Consider the following 21,393-nt stretch of genomic DNA (forward strand, 5'->3'; position numbering starts at 1 on the left):
GTTGCGTGTAAGCCAACATCAGAACACCGTGCGTGTAAGCCAACATCAGAACACCGTTGCGTGTAAGCCAACATCAGAACACCGTTGCGTGTAAGCCAACATCAGAACACCGTTGCGTGTAAGCCAACATCAGAACACCGTTGCGTGTAAGCCAACATCAGAATACCGTTGAGTGTAAGCCAACATCAGAATACCGTTGAGTGTAAGCCAACATCAGAATACCGTTGCGTGTAAGCCAACATCAGAACACCGTTGAGTGTAAGCCAACATCAGAATACCGTTGCGTGTAAGCCAACATCAGAACACCGTTGAGTGTAAGCCAACATCAGAATACCGTTGCGTGTAAGCCAACATCAGAATACCGTTGCGTGTAAGCCAACATCAGAACACCGTTGAGTGTAAGCCAACATCAGAATACCGTTGCGTGTAAGCCAACATCAGAATACCGTTGCGTGTAAGCCAACATCAGAACACCGTTGAGTGTAAGCCAACATCAGAACACTGTTGCGTGTAAGCCAACATCAGAACACCGTTGCGTGTAAGCCAACATCAGAATACCGTTGCGTGTAAGCCAACATCAGAACACCGTTGCGTGTAAGCCAACATCAGAACACCGTTGCGTGTAAGCCAACATCAGAATACCGTTGCGTGTAAGCCAAAATCAGAACACCGTTGAATGTAAGCCAACATCAGAATACCGTTGAGTGTAAGCCAACATCAGAACACTGTTGCGTGTAAGCCAACATCAGAACACCACTGAGTGTAAGCCAACATCAGAACACCGTTGCGTGTAAGCTTTGAAAAAAAAATACGTACGGAGACACAAGCAACTAATTATTTCATCAATTTAACCTCTTTCACCCGTTGGAATATGCAGCACGTTGTCCGCCACAACCTACATCTACCTTACCTCAACAAACAACCCACAAGCAGTCCATGATGGAGAGGTACTCAGCAACAATGCCTTATGAGAAATCCTCCAAACGATATTTGAAACATTTTATTTATTAATTTCAATAGTTTCTTGTGTATTTAACACTTGTGTATTTAATCTTCATATAAGATAAAAGAAGATATTTGTTCACATTTTATTTTATGACTGTTAAAACTAAAATTATGTTTTGTTTGCATTAATAGAGTGGGTAAATTACAAATCCAGTGGTAAAATTCAAACCTTTTTTCTACTGTTGTATGTTTAAAAAAGGTTATTAAAATGTATCTATAATTATCGATACCGAATTATATGAAACATTATAGCGTGATAAATCTTTTAGCTGTATCACACTATAACTGTATCTTAAAGAGAAAGTGAAATCAAGAAATTATCTGATCTGGAAATACACTGATTAAATTGTTAAATTTGGGTTCCCACAACTTTGCTCAACCCAATGCATTTCCATTACTTTTCCAATTGTTTACTATTACAGTATTTAAAAAAGAAATCTATTTTATAGAGCCATTTCTAGCCAATTAAATATTTTAGAACTGAACATAACTTGAAAAAAGTTTATTCCGATTTTATTAATTTACATGACATTTCATCACAATTTTAATGACAGTGGGAAACCCTGTAAAAATGATTTAATAGATATAGAATATTAGAAAACGAAAAGAAAATGCAAAACAGACAAATGCATGAGTAATGACCAATTAATATGCAAGAACTCACAGTAGCTCCGCCCCCAAGACCATGGTCACATTGTCTCCGGAGTGGTTGCTGCGGAACCTGATTTTAAACAGGTGGCTGGCCACGCTTTGTCGTGATGTCAGCATTCCTGTAGTGCTGCGTACTGGAGAGAGATTCAAGTCTTCTGCTTGACATGACCCCACCCAGATCTGATCCCTAAGTGCGTAGTCTATCACCGTATAACTCTCCTCACTAAGGGAAGACAGACAGAGAGAAAGACAGAGACACATTAGAGGAACGTTTCATGTTAAATTACGACAGTTGTTAAACTAATGCACTTACAATGCAAAAGTCTTAGACTTCTATTGTTAGTCCATATTTGTTCATTTATACAGTATTTACAGATGTACCGTACGAGTCAAAGAGATTTTCAATCCCTGCTGATAAAACCAGCTTAAGCAACATGCATTTCTCATAATGGTCTAGGCTGGTTTATGCATAGCCGTGCTTTTAAAAAAAAAAGCAAAGCCTATATGGTGAAGCTGGTTGACCAGAATAATCTTTCGGATGAAGCTGGTAAAGCTACTGTAATTATAAAGCCTGATGGGGACACCAACACAACAGCACTGAAAATTATTTATTATTACATAAACTGGTGACCAGAAATACTGTTCTATTCAGCAGGAATCTTAATAGACAGCATTCCACAGATGCTGTCAGTAGAGTTAAACTTTCCTTAACCCAAAATATCCTTTTAAAATCAACACACACACATGACATGTTAAAGATCTTTACTATATAAAAAAGGGCTGTTTAGCTTATGGAATTAGCTCAGATGCTAAAAACAACACTTACTGTTGGGTATTAGTCGATGTTATCAACAATGTCGACAATAACAAATTGCTGACAAACATTTTCATTGTCATATAGTCATTTGATCTCATTTAATGTAACATGAGATCACATGAAACTCTAATGATAGCAAGAGCAGCACTGCAGCTTGCGCCTGACTGAGGAGAGGAAGAATTACACAGCTCACAGTCCAGATGCTTCAGGTGATGCAGATCGCGAAGTATATGTAATACAGTAAATCTCGTTGTGGAATAAGTGGAGCGGAGCTCCTGCTGAAGCAAAAGGCATTACATCTTTAATGCAGTTATATTTAATGTGTTATAGCTTTAATAAAGTTCAAATAATATGGAAGCAGATCATGTCAATAGAAACTGTTATTTCTCTGTGCCGTCAGTGCTCTTCTATGAGTTGCGCAAAGTGTCCTGATCTAAGGGGGGAGACTGAACCTGCACCCTGCTGATGCACACTCTGTCGCGGGGATGCTCGTCCCTCGAGCATGCACGCTTGCTGCAGCTAGATTATAACGTGATGGCTCACGATTTCACTTTGCATTTCTTTTCGTGAAGAAAATTGGCAATATGCAGCTTAATTAATAAGAGAGAGTTTGTTTTTTGTGAGTTAAAGATGGACTGAAGTGAACAAAAAGGTGAGAGAGGTGTAGTCTTCACCAACTTATACACTGCAACAAAATATGTATTTGATTTATTTTTATTTTGGCTTGTTTTCTCATATAAATATCTAAAACTCCTTTAAAACAATGTATATTTACTTTAGCAGCTATACTGCAGAAGATAAAATTGTTATCTGAGAATGTTGAATATAATATTAAAAATACAAATATTTTAAAATATCAAAAAATTCTTTAAAAAAACAGATGCACTCACCTGAAAGGCTGCATATAAGATATTTAGACTTGCTTTTAGAGAATAGATCTTAAATATAAGTATATTTTGTCTTTACTGCACTCGCAGTCTCTTAAAGCAAGTCTAAATATCTTATATTTTGCTTCTCAAGTAAATGTATCATGTTTTAAGTATTTTAAAACTATTTTAAATGGAAAACAAGACAAAAACACTTCAAAACAATATGATTTTTTTTTACTGAATTAAACTTAACAAAAAGTTATTTTTCCATTTAATCTGAATTAAATTTGTCATTGAATGTCATGAATGTCATTTAGAGGTATTTTTAAAAGATGATTTTGTCCACTTTATTGTTAGCAAGCATGTTTAATAAAACATTTTAAGTCAAGGCACAAGCTGAATAGTTGGTTAAGAGCTAACGATTAATCATTGCAATAATCACCCAAATAGTAAAATAATCGTTCTACTAATCGTTAGATTAGTCGATTATCAAAATAATCATTAGTTGCAGCCCTACTGTCAATGAAGGTCTTTTGTTTTTGTAACACATTTTACAGCACTTCCTTAATTCTCACAAGACTCAACATTCTGAAGACACTCGATTTCAATCCATATATAAACACATTCCATGATAATTGCATCTTCTTTCTGTCACCAATCTAATGTTTCCCTGAGCGAGACGACTCCTACCATCTGGAAGTGCTTGTGAGATTTGGTTTAGGTAGGTCTATTGGCCCCTCACTACTAAGGCATAGGGCTCTCGTCTCAGCAGAATCTCATCAACTCCAGATAACTGTACAGCAATAATATCACACACATGTGCTCTGCCTACAGCAACCCCATATCACTGACTGGGGACTACTGGCCAACCTTGACATATGCAAACACACAGGCACATTTCATCATACCCCAGAGCTTACTACTGGGAACAGCTGTGGGTTTAAAGTGCACGTTTCCCATCAAACGCTTGCTCCAAACATCAATCAAAACATCCACAGAACGGAATGTGCAGTAGCGATTCCATGAAAAAGAGTATAGATATATTGAGAGAATGTCATGAAAATTGTAAAGGATATATTTTACACCAAAATCAAAATAAAACATATATAAAATGTTATATTTTGCATGAAGAAAAGCATATTTTAGGAGATTTGTGACATTATTTTCATAACCATTAAGCAAACACCTCTAATTTTCAGTAGACTACTGTAATGAAAAATATTCATTCATATTACTGTATTAGTGTAATATATATATATATATATAAATATATATTCAGTATAGGGTTGCAACAGTATGAGATTTTCACAGTACGATAACCGTCTCAGAAAATATCATGGTTTCACGGTATTACACAATTATTATTGTCAGTTACAATGACCCTTAAAGAAGTTTTCTCTCCCCCATTTACAAATTCAATAGCATATTTACTTATGAGCCCATTATTATCTCGTTTGTTTCCTAATATCAAACATACATATTTCACAGGAGGAAAGGCTCCTCATTACCATGGTTAAATCAGTGTAGCTAGTCTTAAATAATAGTAATATTACAACAAATTATAGTATTTATGAAAAACTTTGTACTAACTGAAACACATCTTGAAACTTCACAACTGCCACTGTTGATATAAAATGATGTCTTATAGATTCTACCTTTAGATTATTTCATATGAAACTATAACATTTTGTTAAAATATAACAAATGTAAACATGTAAAATCATGAAACTATTTTTTAGGTGATGATGTAAAATAAAAATAAAAAAGGGCATAGCACAGTGTTGCTCTTTTCCTCCACAGTGCTGTTTGGCATTTCAGGGCCACCTATTGTTTGATGGTTTTGACTTGACTTTCTCCATAACGCTTTAAACTAGAAAAGTCTCATTAGAATTGAAATTGGTCAAATCAGTTTTGAGATCTGCGCTCCGCAATATCGAGAGAAGCACGGTTGTTGCCTGCATGCGTCAGCGAGCAGAGTATATCATGAGCTGGTTCCGTTACACTTGTGCAAAAGTGCAAATGTGAAGCCTTTAGCTGATTGCAAGATTATCATTAAATCTGCCTCGGCACTCCTAAATAGGCTATCACTTGGATGACCGCTGAAATATATTCAATGGGAGAACCATGGCATAGTTCTGTCCGCGACCCAGTCTGAATAGACCCACCAGTTGAGAGCAACTGCTTTAATTCATACACACACTCACTTATTTCAGACCGGGTTGCATTTTTTTCTCAATACTGTAGATAAGCAAATGTGCATGGTATGATAACCGTCAATTTTCATACCACGGTATACCTGTAAACTGCTGCAACCCTTTTAAAATATATATATATATATATATATATATATATATATATATATATATATATTGTATATATATTGTATAGGGGTTTCAGCAGTTGTGTTTATATATATATATATATATATATATATATATATATATATATATATATATATATATATATATATATATATCTATCTCATTAGAATTGAAATTCTATATATATATATATATATATATATATATACACACATACAACATTTTTTGTCACTGTAAATCTGTGGAGAGATGTACTAACACTAAGAAATAAATATAAATATGAACGTGAAGGAATAATCTTCTCTTACATAAGGCCAACTGAGACTCAGGAGATCAAGAAGGGTGAGGGAGAGAGAGAAGAAGAAAATGTTGTTAAAGACAAAATTTTAATGTTGGCAAAAGGCAAAGCCTTGTCTTGACCTGAGTGAGTGAGTGAGTGAGTGAGTGAGTGAGTGAGTGAGTGAGTGAGTGAGTGAGTGAGTGATAGATAGATAGATAGATAGATAGATAGATAGATAGATAGATAGATAGATAGATAGATAGATAGACAGACAGACAGACAGACAGACAGACAGATGGATCCGTTGCATAAAGGATGACCGAATACGTCATTACTTTGATCAAGGACTCACTCAAGCTGAAATAGCTGTAGGCTATGTCTCTCAGTCATTGACTTCAGATTCATGTTTTTTATCGGCATTGATGTTGATCTAAATGAATAATCTAGAGATGAGGAACACACAAACGAGAGGTATTTATCGGCATATCGTTCTTGATTGGCAGCATTACGTGAAATGGACTAATAACAAAGGACAATCCTTCTTTTAAGTACATATTGTAAGTGGAGTTTATATCAGTGCATGAGTCTTCATTAAGTTATACTTTTTACATTATGTTTGTAAGATTATAGTTTGATGGGTTATTGCCAATTTAAGCAGATTACTATATCTGAGTTAAATACGTAAAGCTACATTTTTCATTTCAGCTCCTGTTTTTTACGTATATGTTGACTAACTGTAGAAAAAAAGACAGATCGGCTGTATTCTTAGAACACTTTTACTGAAGTGAATAGATATGTAGACATGCTATTGTTATTGAAACTCATAATTATTATAAGACTATTATTGTTGTCTTTTGATAAAAGTCATGCTCAGTAGCTCACAAACTGTAGGGAAATGATAGATTTGCTTTGTTCTTATAATGCTTGAAACCTCTACTAAAGTCTCTTTGTAGGTCTGTAAACATACACATTTTAAAGGATTAAAATTGTATTTTGATTGTTGAGTCAGTGACTAACTACACACAAGACACTCATTTGTCACCACCTTCTGGCATAACCAGAAATGGTCACTTAATCATTAAATAGATCTGAACGAATTTTGGTGAACATAGACAAGACACAGCTAACAGGCTAACAGATGCCCTTTATTTTTGCAGCTAATTTTGCTGTAATACATTAATACTGCACTGTAAGTGTTTGTGCGAGCCACCTACTGACAGCTGTGTCCACCGCCCCACCCCACATTTAAAATGACTGCTACACCCCCAGATGAGTGTTTGTGTTATATTGTGTTTATGTGATGGTGAGAAACATGTACATCTGGCAAAAGTAATCTTTTTGAAATATCAGACAATAAAGTATCAATCAATCAATCAATCAATCAATCAATCAATCAATCAATCAATCAAAGGTGCAGGTGCCTGGGTTTATTCCTGGCAGGCAGTTGACGCCCTAACCCCCCACCCTAATCTGAGCCTGTAAGGCTGAGTAGTCTGCCAGGAACAACTCAGGACACCTTTCTCCTATCGAGTGAAGTTTCAGGAAGTTAAAAAAAGGATACTGCATTAATTCCGTTATATTTTTTTAACAAGTTTAACAAAAAATTACACCACCATTGATGACATACAGTATATTATAGCTGCATATTACAGCTGCAAGTGGGAAGTTTCTATCGGGACAGCAATCTGATGTTCCTATCACTGTAATGACATCCTCTCCAGCAGCCAAGAGATGTTCCAGATCCAGGGACAAAACATCCCAACACGTACACACACTCTCATTCATGCAAACACACACAGGCCTCTGTGCTGGAATGAAAAGCATGCTGTATCTGGGTATAAACTCCTCTGAGAGTAGGATGATGTCATCACTGAATGAGCTTAAAACTTTCATGTTAAAACTCTTGTACACTCTTATTTTATGATAATTGTCCCTGATGTATTTGCACAATGGCATCACTCACTACTTAACAACACAGTTTGGAACACTGTGTCCCTTTGTATTTCCTGTTTCACTGATAAACATTGATCCCCTAAAATAATCTGCAAAGTACAACAGGTTGTTCTGCGTGTGTGAATGGAAGGGAGAGAAAGGAGTAAAAACAGCCAGCTGCTTTTTAAGAGTGAGTTACATAACCATTCTAGAGAAAATGAGTGAAAATAGTAAAGAGAGAAGGAGTGGAAATGAGAAGAGTGATGGAGTGGAGATTGTATGATGGAGTACACAGGTTTGTTTGTTTGTTTTGCTCCAGATCTGAGCAAGAAGTGTGACTCAGGCTCCCAACACATACTGTAAAGACCACATATCAGAACAAGCATCACACAAATACACATGCTGTCCCTTGTGGTACTCCTTGCGTTCAGATGATTGAACCCCCCTCTTTTTTATTTTTTTATTAAATCCCAGACAGAGATCTTGTGGGCTGTGTGGGCCGAAGCAGGAGGAGAAATTAAAACCATATTTTTTCCACTAGGTTGTCCCCTTTTCACAGTGTGCAGAATGTTCCCAAATATTATGAGAACAAAAACAAAATCAGACTGTCTGACAATACGCAGTGGCAGGGAGTAGACTTTGTACAAACATGCTTAACAGGACACAAACACAGATCACTCTATAGTAAAGCACAGCATTGTTGCTAAAAAGATACAAATTGTTGCTACATTCCAGGGAATAAATAACCAACCCACAAAGGAAATTTCTTAAAGACTGTTCAAATGACTCTTCACATAATATTAAAAAAATTATTGGTAGTTGCAATATGCTATTTCCTTTGTTTTTTACTCACTATCTCCAGCTCTAAAAATGGCACAAAAATAACAAAAAATGCTTCATGCAGCATTTCACAGGTTCAGACAAAAAAAACAAAAAAAAAAAAAAAAAACAGGCCACAAGGACTCAGCCTTAGCAGGCTTTTTCATCACCTGTCAGTTTATTTTAAAATAGTTGCCAAAATTGTGCTTACTTAGTAATTTTATTTCCTTTCCATTTCTTTCCTTTTAGCAAATGTTATTTTGGTTCTTTCAACACCCATACCCATGCCGGTATTAGTGATGTAGCTAACTTTGTCCTACTTTTAAACACAACCAGGTTATACCTCCATATCGGTCCACTACAGCTCAACAATTTCCTGTTCTCTATACTGTCCTCCGGGGCAAAATAACAGCAGGGGAAGAACAGTTGAACATGTTGCACACAGTATGAGGGCTCTCATTTGTGGTCTCAGCTCACCTTTTCTTTCTTGTGACAATGAGGACATCGTTAAAGAGGAAGAAATAGACATGCTGGCGGGATGTCCTCTTGGAAAAGATCCCATTTTCCTCTACGAAGGCTGTTAGCTCCCCACGCTTCACCATCCAGCGAGATGAGGACACCAGTGGGAATGGCTGTAGAGAGAAAGTGTTGAAGGATAAAATATGAGTCAGACTGTCAGAATCGCTAAGAAACGTTCAAACAAATCATAGATTTTAAGAGTGGTAAAATAAACCATCTGTGCATTAATAAGCATAATGCACAGATGGCCTCTCAAAGTGTATTTTGGAAATTTTGACTGCTCAAGCACTCAACAGATAAATCAGCCAAGTACTAGGGTGGAACAGAGGTTTTTAATTTAATTTTTTATAAACTGTTGGTCTATTTACAGTACATGTGTTTGTTTGTACATGATTCATTTCTTTTGATGCTACATTGTGTTTCAAAATTTTTTGTTTTAGCAGCTGGTGCTATTAAGAATAAATTTTTATGATGGTGTGTCAAACCTGCTAAATATACAGTAGCTCAAATGTGAATTCAGATCGCTGCGATCTGTTCCACTGAATTCCATCAGGTGTTTTTATCTCAAAAACAGTGTACAGGGTATGTGTACAGTTGCTGCCGCAACTATAACCAATTGGACCACCAAGGTACCTTAGACAATGCCACCATACCCAAACTAATGATTAAAGCTGAAATTTGTAATTTCAGCAACACTAGCATCACAAAACATAATTGCATAAAACAAAAAAACACACACACACACATTTCCGAATACACCCTCCATCTTCCAAACTTATAGTCCTGCCCCAAACTCAAGCCATTTGGTTAAGCCAATGTTGCTATGTCGGGCTGGATGGGTCACGCAAACAAACAGGTCAATGTTTGAAAGTCGTAGACACTTTTTGGGAAAATCAACTTATGAATGGTTTACTTTTAATTGTCTTTGCATATTAAGCTTGAATATGAGAAAGTATTTTTAACATCAAAAAATTTCAATGAAATGTTTTGAAAAAAGATTGATTATTCCTTGACTGAAAAGCCTTCTGCTTCCTACTTTTAGATTCTGATTGGCTATGTTTACATGTACACCAATACTCTGATTATTGCAATAATCAGACTATAATGAATAATTAGATTAAGATATTTAAAGTCTCTCTGAATAAAGCATTTACATGCCAGTATAAAGTGAATAAAATATAAGTACTGCACATATCTTACTGCGATTATTATTATTCTGATTATTAGCATAATCGCAATATAATAATCGCAATATTCTGTTTACATGAGCAACAGTTTAATCGCAGTATTGCCTTAATGCATTGTAATTGCATTATGAGGGTGCATGTTAAGGCTCTTTATATCGAATAATTCAAATTACTGAGCACTGAATACATTGTAATCCAAAACACTACTGTGTCAAATCATGAAAATTCAGCTGTATGCATGCCTGTGTGTGTTTGTCTGTCTGAGAATGAACAGACCGGTGTGAGATCTGCTGACCTTCTAACAGCTGGCAAAGCAAAGTATTCTGATTATGCAGAACCCGTTAGACATCTGCTTGAACCATATGTGCCAACATGACTTTCCCACTATGTTCACACACAAGGCTGGACATATGGGTGTCCAGTGCATCACTGTGTGCATGCAAAGTAAAAGATTGACATGCACATTCACTAATAGACACAGTTGTGCCTGGCCTAAGATACAGGAATGTGCATTTGTGAATATTATAGTGGAAAAGAATTTAAGATGAACATGACATGAAGACCGTGAGCAAGCAAGCAGCATGTATGTATGCGGTCTGTGTGTGAAGAAAGCTTATTGTAATGGAAAAAAAAGATAAAAAACAAACTACTAAACAAGACAAATTCTACTTGCTTGTGGTATAAGGTACTACAGTAAGAAAGTACATTTGTAAAGCATACATGCATGTGAAGTGTAAATGCCATAATTACAAGACTGACAGTCTAAACTCTTGTTAATCTCTGTGAGAAAAAAAGAGAGCGGATAGCTGCGCTCACACAATATCCAACCAGATTCTTTCCCTCTGCAGGGCTTTAAACAGAGCATGCTGGATTAACCTCTCAATGTGACTGGGATTTGTGCAACTCTAGTTAGACAATATGTGAAGGACCTTAGCTGTGATGTGGATGTTACAGCAAACACAATAAAATGGTTTGTGGTAAAGAGCCGAGACAGGATATACGTATATGTCCATGTGTTTGGAGAGATATTACTTAACAGTGTTAAGGATATATTTCCTTTAAACTTATGACAGTGCGTAGTGAGCTGCATCTCTTTGCAGCTGTTGTTTAAGTTCTTCATCAGCTGGAGATAGAGACACATTGACAGCCAGATAGCGACAAGAGAGTCTTGTTTCACTGCCCTCTGGGAGCTGTGAAACACCAATACACACATCTCTCTCTCAAGATTGGAAATCATACTTGTTGGTTGCATGGTCCAACTTGTGGAAAAAACGACTCTCAAGAACCAGATAAATAAGTCAAAAAGACTCACAAACCAATCTGAGAATTGCTGTTGTTTTTTTTTTACTTACACACTGATCTGCAAGTTATTATTTTCAGTGATGCCAACTTGAAATGAAGCATAACTGTTATTGTGTTTTGTATGCTTAAGACTCAAGAGATGGATTAAACTTGGTTTATTCTCTTACCTTAATTTTAAAATCCAGCTGCAAATTGATGGTGTACATCATTTCTGTTCTCTCCATTGTGCGAGCTCCCTCATTACATTTCCTCACAAGCTGTGTGCACACACAAACACAAGACATGGTGATTATTAACTAAGTCTCACTCAGACAACACTTGAGAAAACTTTATTTTCCAGTATGTCTCACCTTGCTGACAACGTGCAGAGCTTTCTTACAGGCCTCGTCTTTGGGCGTCTTCTGGCATATGGTCTAGAAAAGAAAAATACAACTGATCTTTGAACTGTTGCTGCTTGTGTAAACTTTGTAATATACTGTGAAGGCAAAGTAGAGTCCATAAATAACTTATTTTCGTTTTCATAGAATGGCTTTTTGTGGTTTATTGTTCATGAAATTCATGAAGCTTTCCGAACATGTTATCTCTAATAGACTGCTCTCAAACTTTCTCTCACGCTTGTCTGATTTCTCCCAGTTAGAGTTTCACTTGATCCTCAGATGTGGGAAGAGAGAGATCGAGAGAGAGAGAGAGAAAAGGAAAGAAAGAAAACCAAACCCAACTTTCTCATGCTCAGAGCCAGCCCAGCTCTACTGTCCCGTGCTAGGAAACCCACTGACAAGCTCAGGGGACACACAAACAAAGCGACAGAGGGATGGAAAGATGAGACAGTGAGAAAGTGAGAAACAGTCTACAGGAAGGAGAGAAGGATGGTGATAAATCACGAGTTGTAAGGACAGGGAGCGTGGAGATGTTTCTAGGTCATCTTTAGTACGCCTCATCCATTCCCTCGCTTCTTTTTACATATACAATCCTCTGGAGAAATGAAATGAGACAAAGAGGGAAGAAAACCAACTGTGAAATATTATTAAATTATTCAAAACCCATCCAACCCCTTTAAAATATGCTGAAATTTGGCACAAAAAGCAATGTACATTGCAATAAAGTTAAGGATGACAGTAAAACACAACATCCCACGATTTTTCTTCAACAGTAAAAACAGAAATGGACTGGATTAGATGAGGAATCTGAGAGGCAAGTATGAAGGGGGGGTTAAAAATAAAAACAGAGAGTAGCATAAGACTTCAATTAGCTTAATCTGGTGTGTTATAACAGTGAATGTCCTCCAGCTCATAGCTGCCATCAGACACAGAGATGCTACAAATGTTATAAAAGATAGTGGTGCTTCCTTTGTCATGAATCAGTATATCATGAACACAAATTCAGGCACTGGCAAGGGTGTTCATCTACAGAACATTGGGACACTTCTTACTCAATCTTCTGTTTAAATGCAGCTGTTATTATAAGCAACATCGCTGAATAAATGACACTGTCGTGCATTTTTGTGGTAGATATTAAAATCGAAATATGAAATATTAATTCATATTAAATTATTGAAAACAAGATTTTTACATCTTCTGAAGGAAATGTGAGTGGTGCATTCTCGTTCAAACCTCACAGTGCTAGGATGTTGAGAATGTTTGCCAGGGTGTTGCTATGTGGTTGCTAAAGCTGGCTCCACACTAGCAGACTCAAAACAACTCGATTTGGGTGGGGGGTGTCACACTAAGTGACTGTTTTTGCTAATCTTGCCCTCCTAGTCAGTGAGCCTGTCACACTTACCAATTAAAAACGGAGGGAAGGATTCACACTTAACAACTGCCATTGACTTTTCTCAAGGCTTCAATGTCACACCCCATTTTTGCAGCCAATCAACCTGGATACACAGGTATTTTTCAATATTACTCCAAGAGTAGCAGCAGCATCTGCTATGTTTCGTTGTTTGATAAGGACATGTCCTATTGAGAATGCATAGCAAAAAGAAATTGCATCCTTTTCTTTCACACATTTATTGTCACATTGTGCAAAGAGCTGGGCAACAAACGTGTGCCATTTGGTAGAAAGTGAACTATTCAAAAGTATATTAAAGCACAATGTGTAAGGTATGCATATTTATACATAATCTTATATAAATGTACAGTAGACCACAATACATATATTTATATAATCTAAAGCTGTATACAAAAATTTAAGCTTATGTTTACGTTATATAAAATAATATAAGACCCAAGTTTTAAATGTAAAAGGTTTTACACATTAATATTCATGTTGTGCAAAGGGCAGCAGAAATGCTTTTCTTTTAATAGTCTGTCATATGACATACTAGATATATCATACAAATAATTGTTGACTCCAAGGAGCAATAAGCTTCTCAGCCAAATGCAGATTCGGCCGGCTTTTTACGTTGAGGTTATATTTATCAGTCATTAGCTGCTTTTGCATTATTTCTGCATTGAAAAGTACCTTTTCTCACAGTCACAGAGCTTACTCCCTCTCTTCCTATCCTGTGTCATTTCTGCAGCAATACAAAAGAAGTGATCATGAAGGAGTAACTTTTCCTTGTGAAAGTGCATGATTGTTTATTTATCCAATCGAGGCTTGTCATAGAATGCATGTCCACATGCAGCTTTCATTGAGTAAATAAATGCATCCAATAAAAACAGACTGTTGTGGCTCATTTTAGTGCAAGAAAAAAGCTTGGTGACAGAATCAGAGTGCGATGAAAACATTCACATCAGCCTGACGCCTTGTCAGTTCTTCAGTAAAAGAAGAAAATAATTGGTCACTTGACGAGAACACAAGACCCGCCTCAGTGACAGAATTATTTTATCAAACAAAACAGATGTGTTTTTTCAGTCTTTGAAGTCATTAACTCAGTCTCCCTCTGCTTGGCTGTTGATTATGTTAATGAAGCTAACACCTAAAAATCATTGGAAAAATTGGCTCTTGAGGTACCACATTAAGGTGTTCTGAGTGTTTTTTTGCATGTTGCTATGTGGTTGCTAAGTTTTTCTGAGTGATATTTTAGCATGTTGCTTCTTGTTTGCAGAGTGTTCTGAGTGGTTTTCAGCATGTTGCTACTGTATGTGACTGCTGAGGTGTTATGAGTGGTTTTTAGCATGTTGCTTTGTGGTTGATGGGTGTACTGAGTGGCTTTTAGCAGCTGGTTTGTGGTTGTTCTTGGTAATTGCTTATTGGCCCAAATCAAAGAGGCCCACCCCCAAAGTCCCTATGATATTCTGGTCCTTAAATATGGCTTGGGTCCCTCCTTTAGGGTATGTCTATGGTCATTCTATCGCCATTTATCCTCCACCAGGAAAAAAAACATATGTCTGGTCACTTTCAAATGTAACAGCACGCCTCTCCTCAACACTCCACACAATTTGATGTATTAATTCATGTAAATAGCATAAACAGTTAGGGATGAGTTATGCACCAAAGCTGAAATCCCTAACCCTGAATTTGATTTAACAAATACCATTAATAAAATTAAATCCCAAGAGATAAAAGTAAAGCCATGCCCAACATGGTTTCATACTGAATGTTTGAAACTAAGTGTATTACATGAATCCTGTTTTATGTTGTCATTACGTTCAAAGACTGAGAAAGCGGTTATGTGAGAGCTGGATGTTTATATCCGAGTGGGAGATGTGTATAAAGGTTAAAGGCTGGGTTTAAGGGTTAAGGTGGAGGGATAATGTCACTCACATCCATCAACAGGGGCAGTCGTGTGACTCTCTGCATGGGAAGGATGAGGAAGGAGATCATGGGAAGGTTCCGGCAGTCTGGGTGGGCTTCAATCCGTGACAACACATCCTTAAATGACGGGCTTTTATTTCTGAGGAGATAAATTGAGTGTTAAACTAGCATCTGGTTGCAGATTGTCACATGATCACTGTGGCATAGCACTGCTCTGTACACTGAGCCATGGAACTAGGAGAAAGGTAAGAGAGGAAACCTGATCTCTTTCCAGGAAAAACTTCAGATCTGCTGAGCTAAAGGTTAAAAGCCAGAGGTGACTCACCCTCTGTTGCAATGACAGAGCTTTAATGAGTGACTTCTGTATGTGTGTGCTGTACTTACAGGTGTCTCTGTAAGGTTCTCTGCTGGTACACTTCATTGGAGCAGTAAGTCACATAGGGGTCAAAATTCGACTGGGCGTGTCTTATAACGATGTCACTAATATCATCAATCACAATGTTCTGCTGGTGCCGATCCTCGAGTTCCTTGAAAAACCTGAGAGAAGGGGAAAAATACAAGACAGAAAGAGAAAACGATTACATTAGAGTCATAGCGTAACATACCTCACATAACATCAACATAAGTCAAAGCCACTGTTTTAGTCATTATGCATTAACACGAACACGCATACATACATGCACCATAAAGTCAGGAAGCTGTTCCAACACCTCCTTCCCAAACCTGTGATCACATCAGAGCACAGGATGTCCCAAAGTTCCTCAAATTACCAACAAGGGGACAGAATCACACATATTGCCTTCCTCACGCTCCCGAAAAAAATACACACACACTCTTCCAGACAGGACACACATATGTCACACTTTATGACCCTATGTAGGGTATTCCCAATTTTAACAATGATCCAGAGGATGCAGCTTAGAGCCATCTGTGGTAGAACCCAGCATGACCTTTGGTTTCACAATTTCACAATAGAACAAGGACAGCCACAACCCTAAGGCTAAATCTGGAGATGATGTCAGTCAGGTTAGCACAGGGGCCGTGGCCCCAGGCTTTTCCTACAGGTGTTTGGTGCTCAATCAGCTTTATGAGGGACAGGAGTTAGGCCTACCCAATGGATTCTAAATAAACACAACTAAAAATAAATGTTTTCATACATTTGACATATATTCAGCAAAGTTTTTTGTTTTTGCAATAGATTATCTATTTGTGTCTAAAGGGTAGAAAGTTAACTGTAGGCAGAGATCAGCTGATTGTATTGCCTTGTCAGTGTGTGTATTTTAAGAGTCGTGAACTCATAAAATCAAGAAAATACTGAAATGATTTATGGTATGACAGGCACGCAGGTTTGGAGTGTGTGTGTCACACATAGACAGACTTACTGTACAGTATAATTGTCAGATCCAGCAAAAGGAGATTTTCAAAAATTATTTTTTTTTGTACCCTTTCAAAACTCTCTTTATCCACAGTGATAAAGTGACCACAGCAGAGTTTTTTATGTGAGCAATCTGTCACAATACCCAACCCACACACACTCACACAGACACATGTGCACACATAAAAATGCAGTTTGGAATTTCAGGAATGCTTGACACTAGAATCAGCACAGAATCAGGGCCACTCTGTGTGCTATAATGTGTGTTTGTGTGCATGTTTCATCTTTCATGTACAGTAAGCCTCAGTGTCAGTTCAAAGGAGACTGATGTGTCATTTTTTTAGATGGGAACACATGAAGAACCAGAAAGGAAAGTCCCGTTTTGAGAACAGCCAGATTGAAGAAGGCAGTTGGATGACATTGTTAGACAATAACATCACTGTAGTAGCATTTACTCTGACATCACATCAACCAATTCCAGCTCAAGGACTAGACCCACTTAAGGTATAGTCACACTAGACTTTTCACTCTTTTCACTTCCATTCATACATGTTCAAACATAGAATACTGGAAACGCAAGCTCATGCACAGAAATATTTGATTCCGCTGTGCACAAAAGTTGCGAAAACCTGCAAATTCGTATGTCGAGAAGACATGTGGCCAATAGAACTTCACAGATTGACCTCTTGACTCACATTTTAAAGCTGCATGTTTTTATTGTTATGGGAAAGTGGAGAAGAGAGTATATTTAAACACTTTGAATATTACAATATTAGTTATGAGTAAATTATTATTTATTAAAAACAGAAGTCAGTGAGCGTGACTTTTCCCCAAAGACTGTCAGTGAATGAGTATTTGTGTTTAAATATTTGAAACACTATGGGCTGTTGTAAACTACTTGACTGCTGACACTTATCATGCCAGTAACAGAAGAAAGCAATTACCATATTGTTCAATATGTCAGTCTGTGGTTTGCTGGGCCTAACTCAGCTTTAAATCCAATCAACATCATAGCTCTGAGAACAGATATTTCCGTTGTGGACTGAAGCGTCAGATTTAATAGAGAGAGTATTTGCAGATTGGTTCTTCAGAAGCACAACCAGGTTTAAGTAAGGGTGTAACAGTTTAAATTTCTCACGATTCGGTTTGTATCATGGTTTTAGGTTCAAGGTTTCGGTATAGTATTTGTTATGTTCAGAAAAAAAAATATTCTATTTGGTAACAAACACTTCAAGAGATTTGCCTCACTACAAATCACCATGGTTTTACTACAGTAACTATAGTTTAACCATTGTATTTGTAGTAAAATCATAGCAGCCACAAAATTAACATGGTTACTCTCATGGTTACAATACTATAGTAAAATCATGGTTACTATATGGAATCTACAGTATTACTGTTGTACAATACGCATGCTATGTAGTGGTTTGGCCTAGTGGTTAAAGCTTAAGGCTGATAATCGGAAGGTAGCTGATTCAATCACTGAAAGGAACGAGACATGAGCAATCTACAATGTGCTCTTGAACAATGCTGTTCTAGGGGGCTAGTCCCTGTGATATGTGAACTGGAAGCCTCTCTGGATAAAAGCTTCAGCTAAATTACTACTTTCAGCTTTTGATTTGTCAACACCCAGATACAGTTGATCTGATAGTGACCAATACACACTCACATACCTGTATGTGCTTGGTCTTTTCTCACTATTGTTATGACAGTGTATAGCCTCCATTATAAAGAGTGACTGATCAGTCAAATGTAAACATATCTATTCTTAACACAGGGCCAGAATGATTTAAATAGTTGCACTATTGTCAGACTACTGCAAGACGTGGAAGTTGGCACTAACATCTAAATAGTCTCCATTCTTTGGAGGTCATGCCAGAACCCAAGTAGAAGTGTTCATATCATGAGAAATCAATTTTCCCTTGAACTTTTGAAATATGATGCACTTTTGATGCACTATGACAACATCTATTGAAACTAAATGGAAAAATGTATGGGGGTATTTACACTTGTTCATTTCATTTTTACTGATCGAATTGACATACAATTGAAAAAGCACATTCCATTTAAACTTGGTCACATAAATGTGTTTCTGTCAATCTTCCGTTCCCATGGTTTATGCAAATAAAACAGAGTTAAATTCCCTGATAATGCTAATGCCGAGAAGCAAATTTGTGTAACTTTGTATCTGTGTGCATGCACGTGGTATATTTTTCCGCGCGTTATAAAAATACTTTTCGTAGGTATGGAATGTTCATGCATGTCAGCTGCAATCATTATCAGTGTTTAGAAGGGATGAAACGATTACCGGTTTCACGGACTCCATGCCTTCCAAGAAGACCAAATCAGAAGTGGGGTAATATTTTGGATTTTATAAGAATGTTGAGGGAAAATTAGTAGAAGATGGTAACCCTGTCTGCAGAGCTTGCCAGAGGAAAGTCGCTGCGAATCGGGGCAACGCGTACAATCTGGCGAGTCATCTTCGTGAGAACCATCCATCATTTCATAGTGCATGCAAGGTAAGTTAACTTTTAGCTCAGTGCATGAGTTGGGGAAAAGTATGTGGAAAAGTAAATAGTTGGACACAATATTTAATTGGGTTGAAATTATTTCTTATCTCACTTGTAAAGACATGAAAAAAGCCGGAGTTTCAGGATTAGCAACCAGAATCAAGAATTTCAGAGAGCTATGTAATAATATGATCGGATTTATATCTGTCTCAAATCTGTCTTGAAGGACATTAATACACTTTTTCTTTTTCATGATCAGATAGCTATCAATCAGTAAAAAGTCAAAATCCAGGTAGTGTAAATACCCCCTATATGGCTTTCTGAATTTATGAAAGTCAGATACCCTAGCATATGACAAACACATATGACCCCTTTAAATAAAGATTAATGGTCTAACATAAATGATAAAGCAAAAAGATACTTCTCTCATTTACTGCATTTCTTTCCAATCTGGTATTACATAGATTCTAAGCATATATGATAATATATGAAATATGATAGTTTTTCCATGAATACTAGCTCTAAACTTCAGTTTAGACTAACATTCACACAACCCCACTTTCAGACACAACGTAGTGTAACACATTTAATAAGAGGGGCCATGTTTAATAACCCCAGACAGTATGCATTGAATACAGTTCAACTCCATGTAGTTCATTATGTTTTACGAGAGTTGTGCTCATTGCCAGATGTATGTAAATGTTAAAGAAAGGAAGTTTGAACAAATGAGCCTGTCCCCATTTTCATACTTTCTTTTATAAAACTATGCTTAAACAAATCAATTTTATGACACCACTCCCATGTCAATAGCTAGTGAATATTCAATCAATTTGTATAAAAATAGATTTTGCTGTCATTCTAGCCTGCTGAACTTTGATCATCAGGTTTGGAAATGCACTGGCCACAGCTGTAAAGAGCCCTAAAGCACCTTTGTGAAGACAAGCAGACCAGAATCCTTGACATCAGCAACATAACAGCTATGCATGTTTACTGGAAAGAAATGGCACATTGTAGACAGGAACTACAGAATGAGGACATCTCTCTAGCACACGCTCACACAGCTGGTCAATTTAGTGAGCCCATGGTAACGGATGGTCATGCATGTGGACATGCTGTCCCTGATTGCACAAAGAGACTGTCTGTATTTGGATCTGTGTGTCTTCAAAGAGAGTTTTGCTTCTTGAAAAGTCCAAAGTCCCATTAAACACACACACTGTACTCAGCATGACGTAACCTGCATTAAGCGAGCAACACCTGGCCTATATAAATTAAGCTGCTGCACAGCAGGCATAAAAAATTTATATCATTTGCCAAACATCCTTGTCTAATTTACCTAATTTAATCTTTATCTATCAAGAGTGCACTCTTTTCCCACAAGTCCCAAAAAGGCTGGGGCTGCACTGGGGTGTAGGATTCTGCATACAGATCTATCTGCCGTTCTGACTTCCAAGCCCATTCAATTTGAAAGTGGAAAACATCCCAGTATTAATGTGGACTAAGCATGTAAGCTATTCCCGTAAATTAGGCTGACATGGTCTCCGATTTTTGTATTCGTAAATTACAGCCATGTCCTTCTATACGGGAGTCAACAGGGGTAAATCCTGTCTTCAGGGCATTATAATTCACAACAAAACATGTGTTTATGAGTGTGGGCACTGGGCACAAGGGATCAAAGACATATAAGTCTCGGGATGTAGCAAGGACAACACAGACGTGAAGCACATACTGTATGTGCGCATGCACAAATTACAGAGACAAACACACTTTTGTGGTTCTGGTCTTTTTCCTGTTTTCTGCTTGGTGGGTGCAGGGGTTAGATAGTGTCTGCATGAAAACAATGGTCCTACAGACTTGAAGACTGCAGCATGTAACCATGGTTATACAATGAGGGTACTATGGTAAGTAGGTTTCTAGTCCTGGAAGTCTTCCAAGATGTCTCATAGATACTCCTTCTGCTGAAAGTCCACATGAAACTGAATTTGTAATCTATTCTACTTCCATAATATGACATATTTCCAAATGACATTGGATTTTAAATTAGAAAAAAAAGTAGGATGGGATTCGATTTTATCCTTCAGGATAAAATAAATTGTAGGGGTTCCATACCAAA

The 21,393-nt window shown here is 37.1% G+C and overlaps 1 protein-coding gene across 1 annotated transcript in view; it reads right to left on the minus strand.

Moving 5' to 3' along the window:
- LOC127623160 (rho guanine nucleotide exchange factor 26-like) overlaps nucleotides 1–21,393 on the minus strand; it is a 42,326-nt gene that overhangs the window by 10,195 nt on the left and 10,738 nt on the right. The window contains exons 7-12 of the mRNA XM_052097448.1: nucleotides 15,783–15,935; nucleotides 15,408–15,537; nucleotides 12,053–12,115; nucleotides 11,870–11,959; nucleotides 9,172–9,326; nucleotides 1,670–1,879 (exon numbers count right to left, since the gene is read on the minus strand). Coding sequence (XP_051953408.1) covers nucleotides 1,670–1,879; nucleotides 9,172–9,326; nucleotides 11,870–11,959; nucleotides 12,053–12,115; nucleotides 15,408–15,537; nucleotides 15,783–15,935 — 801 coding nt within the window. The remainder of the gene's footprint in view (nucleotides 1–1,669; nucleotides 1,880–9,171; nucleotides 9,327–11,869; nucleotides 11,960–12,052; nucleotides 12,116–15,407; nucleotides 15,538–15,782; nucleotides 15,936–21,393) is intronic.

Source organism: Xyrauchen texanus, chromosome 29 (genome assembly GCF_025860055.1).
Source record: "Xyrauchen texanus isolate HMW12.3.18 chromosome 29, RBS_HiC_50CHRs, whole genome shotgun sequence".
Lineage (NCBI taxonomy): Eukaryota > Metazoa > Chordata > Actinopteri > Cypriniformes > Catostomidae > Xyrauchen > Xyrauchen texanus.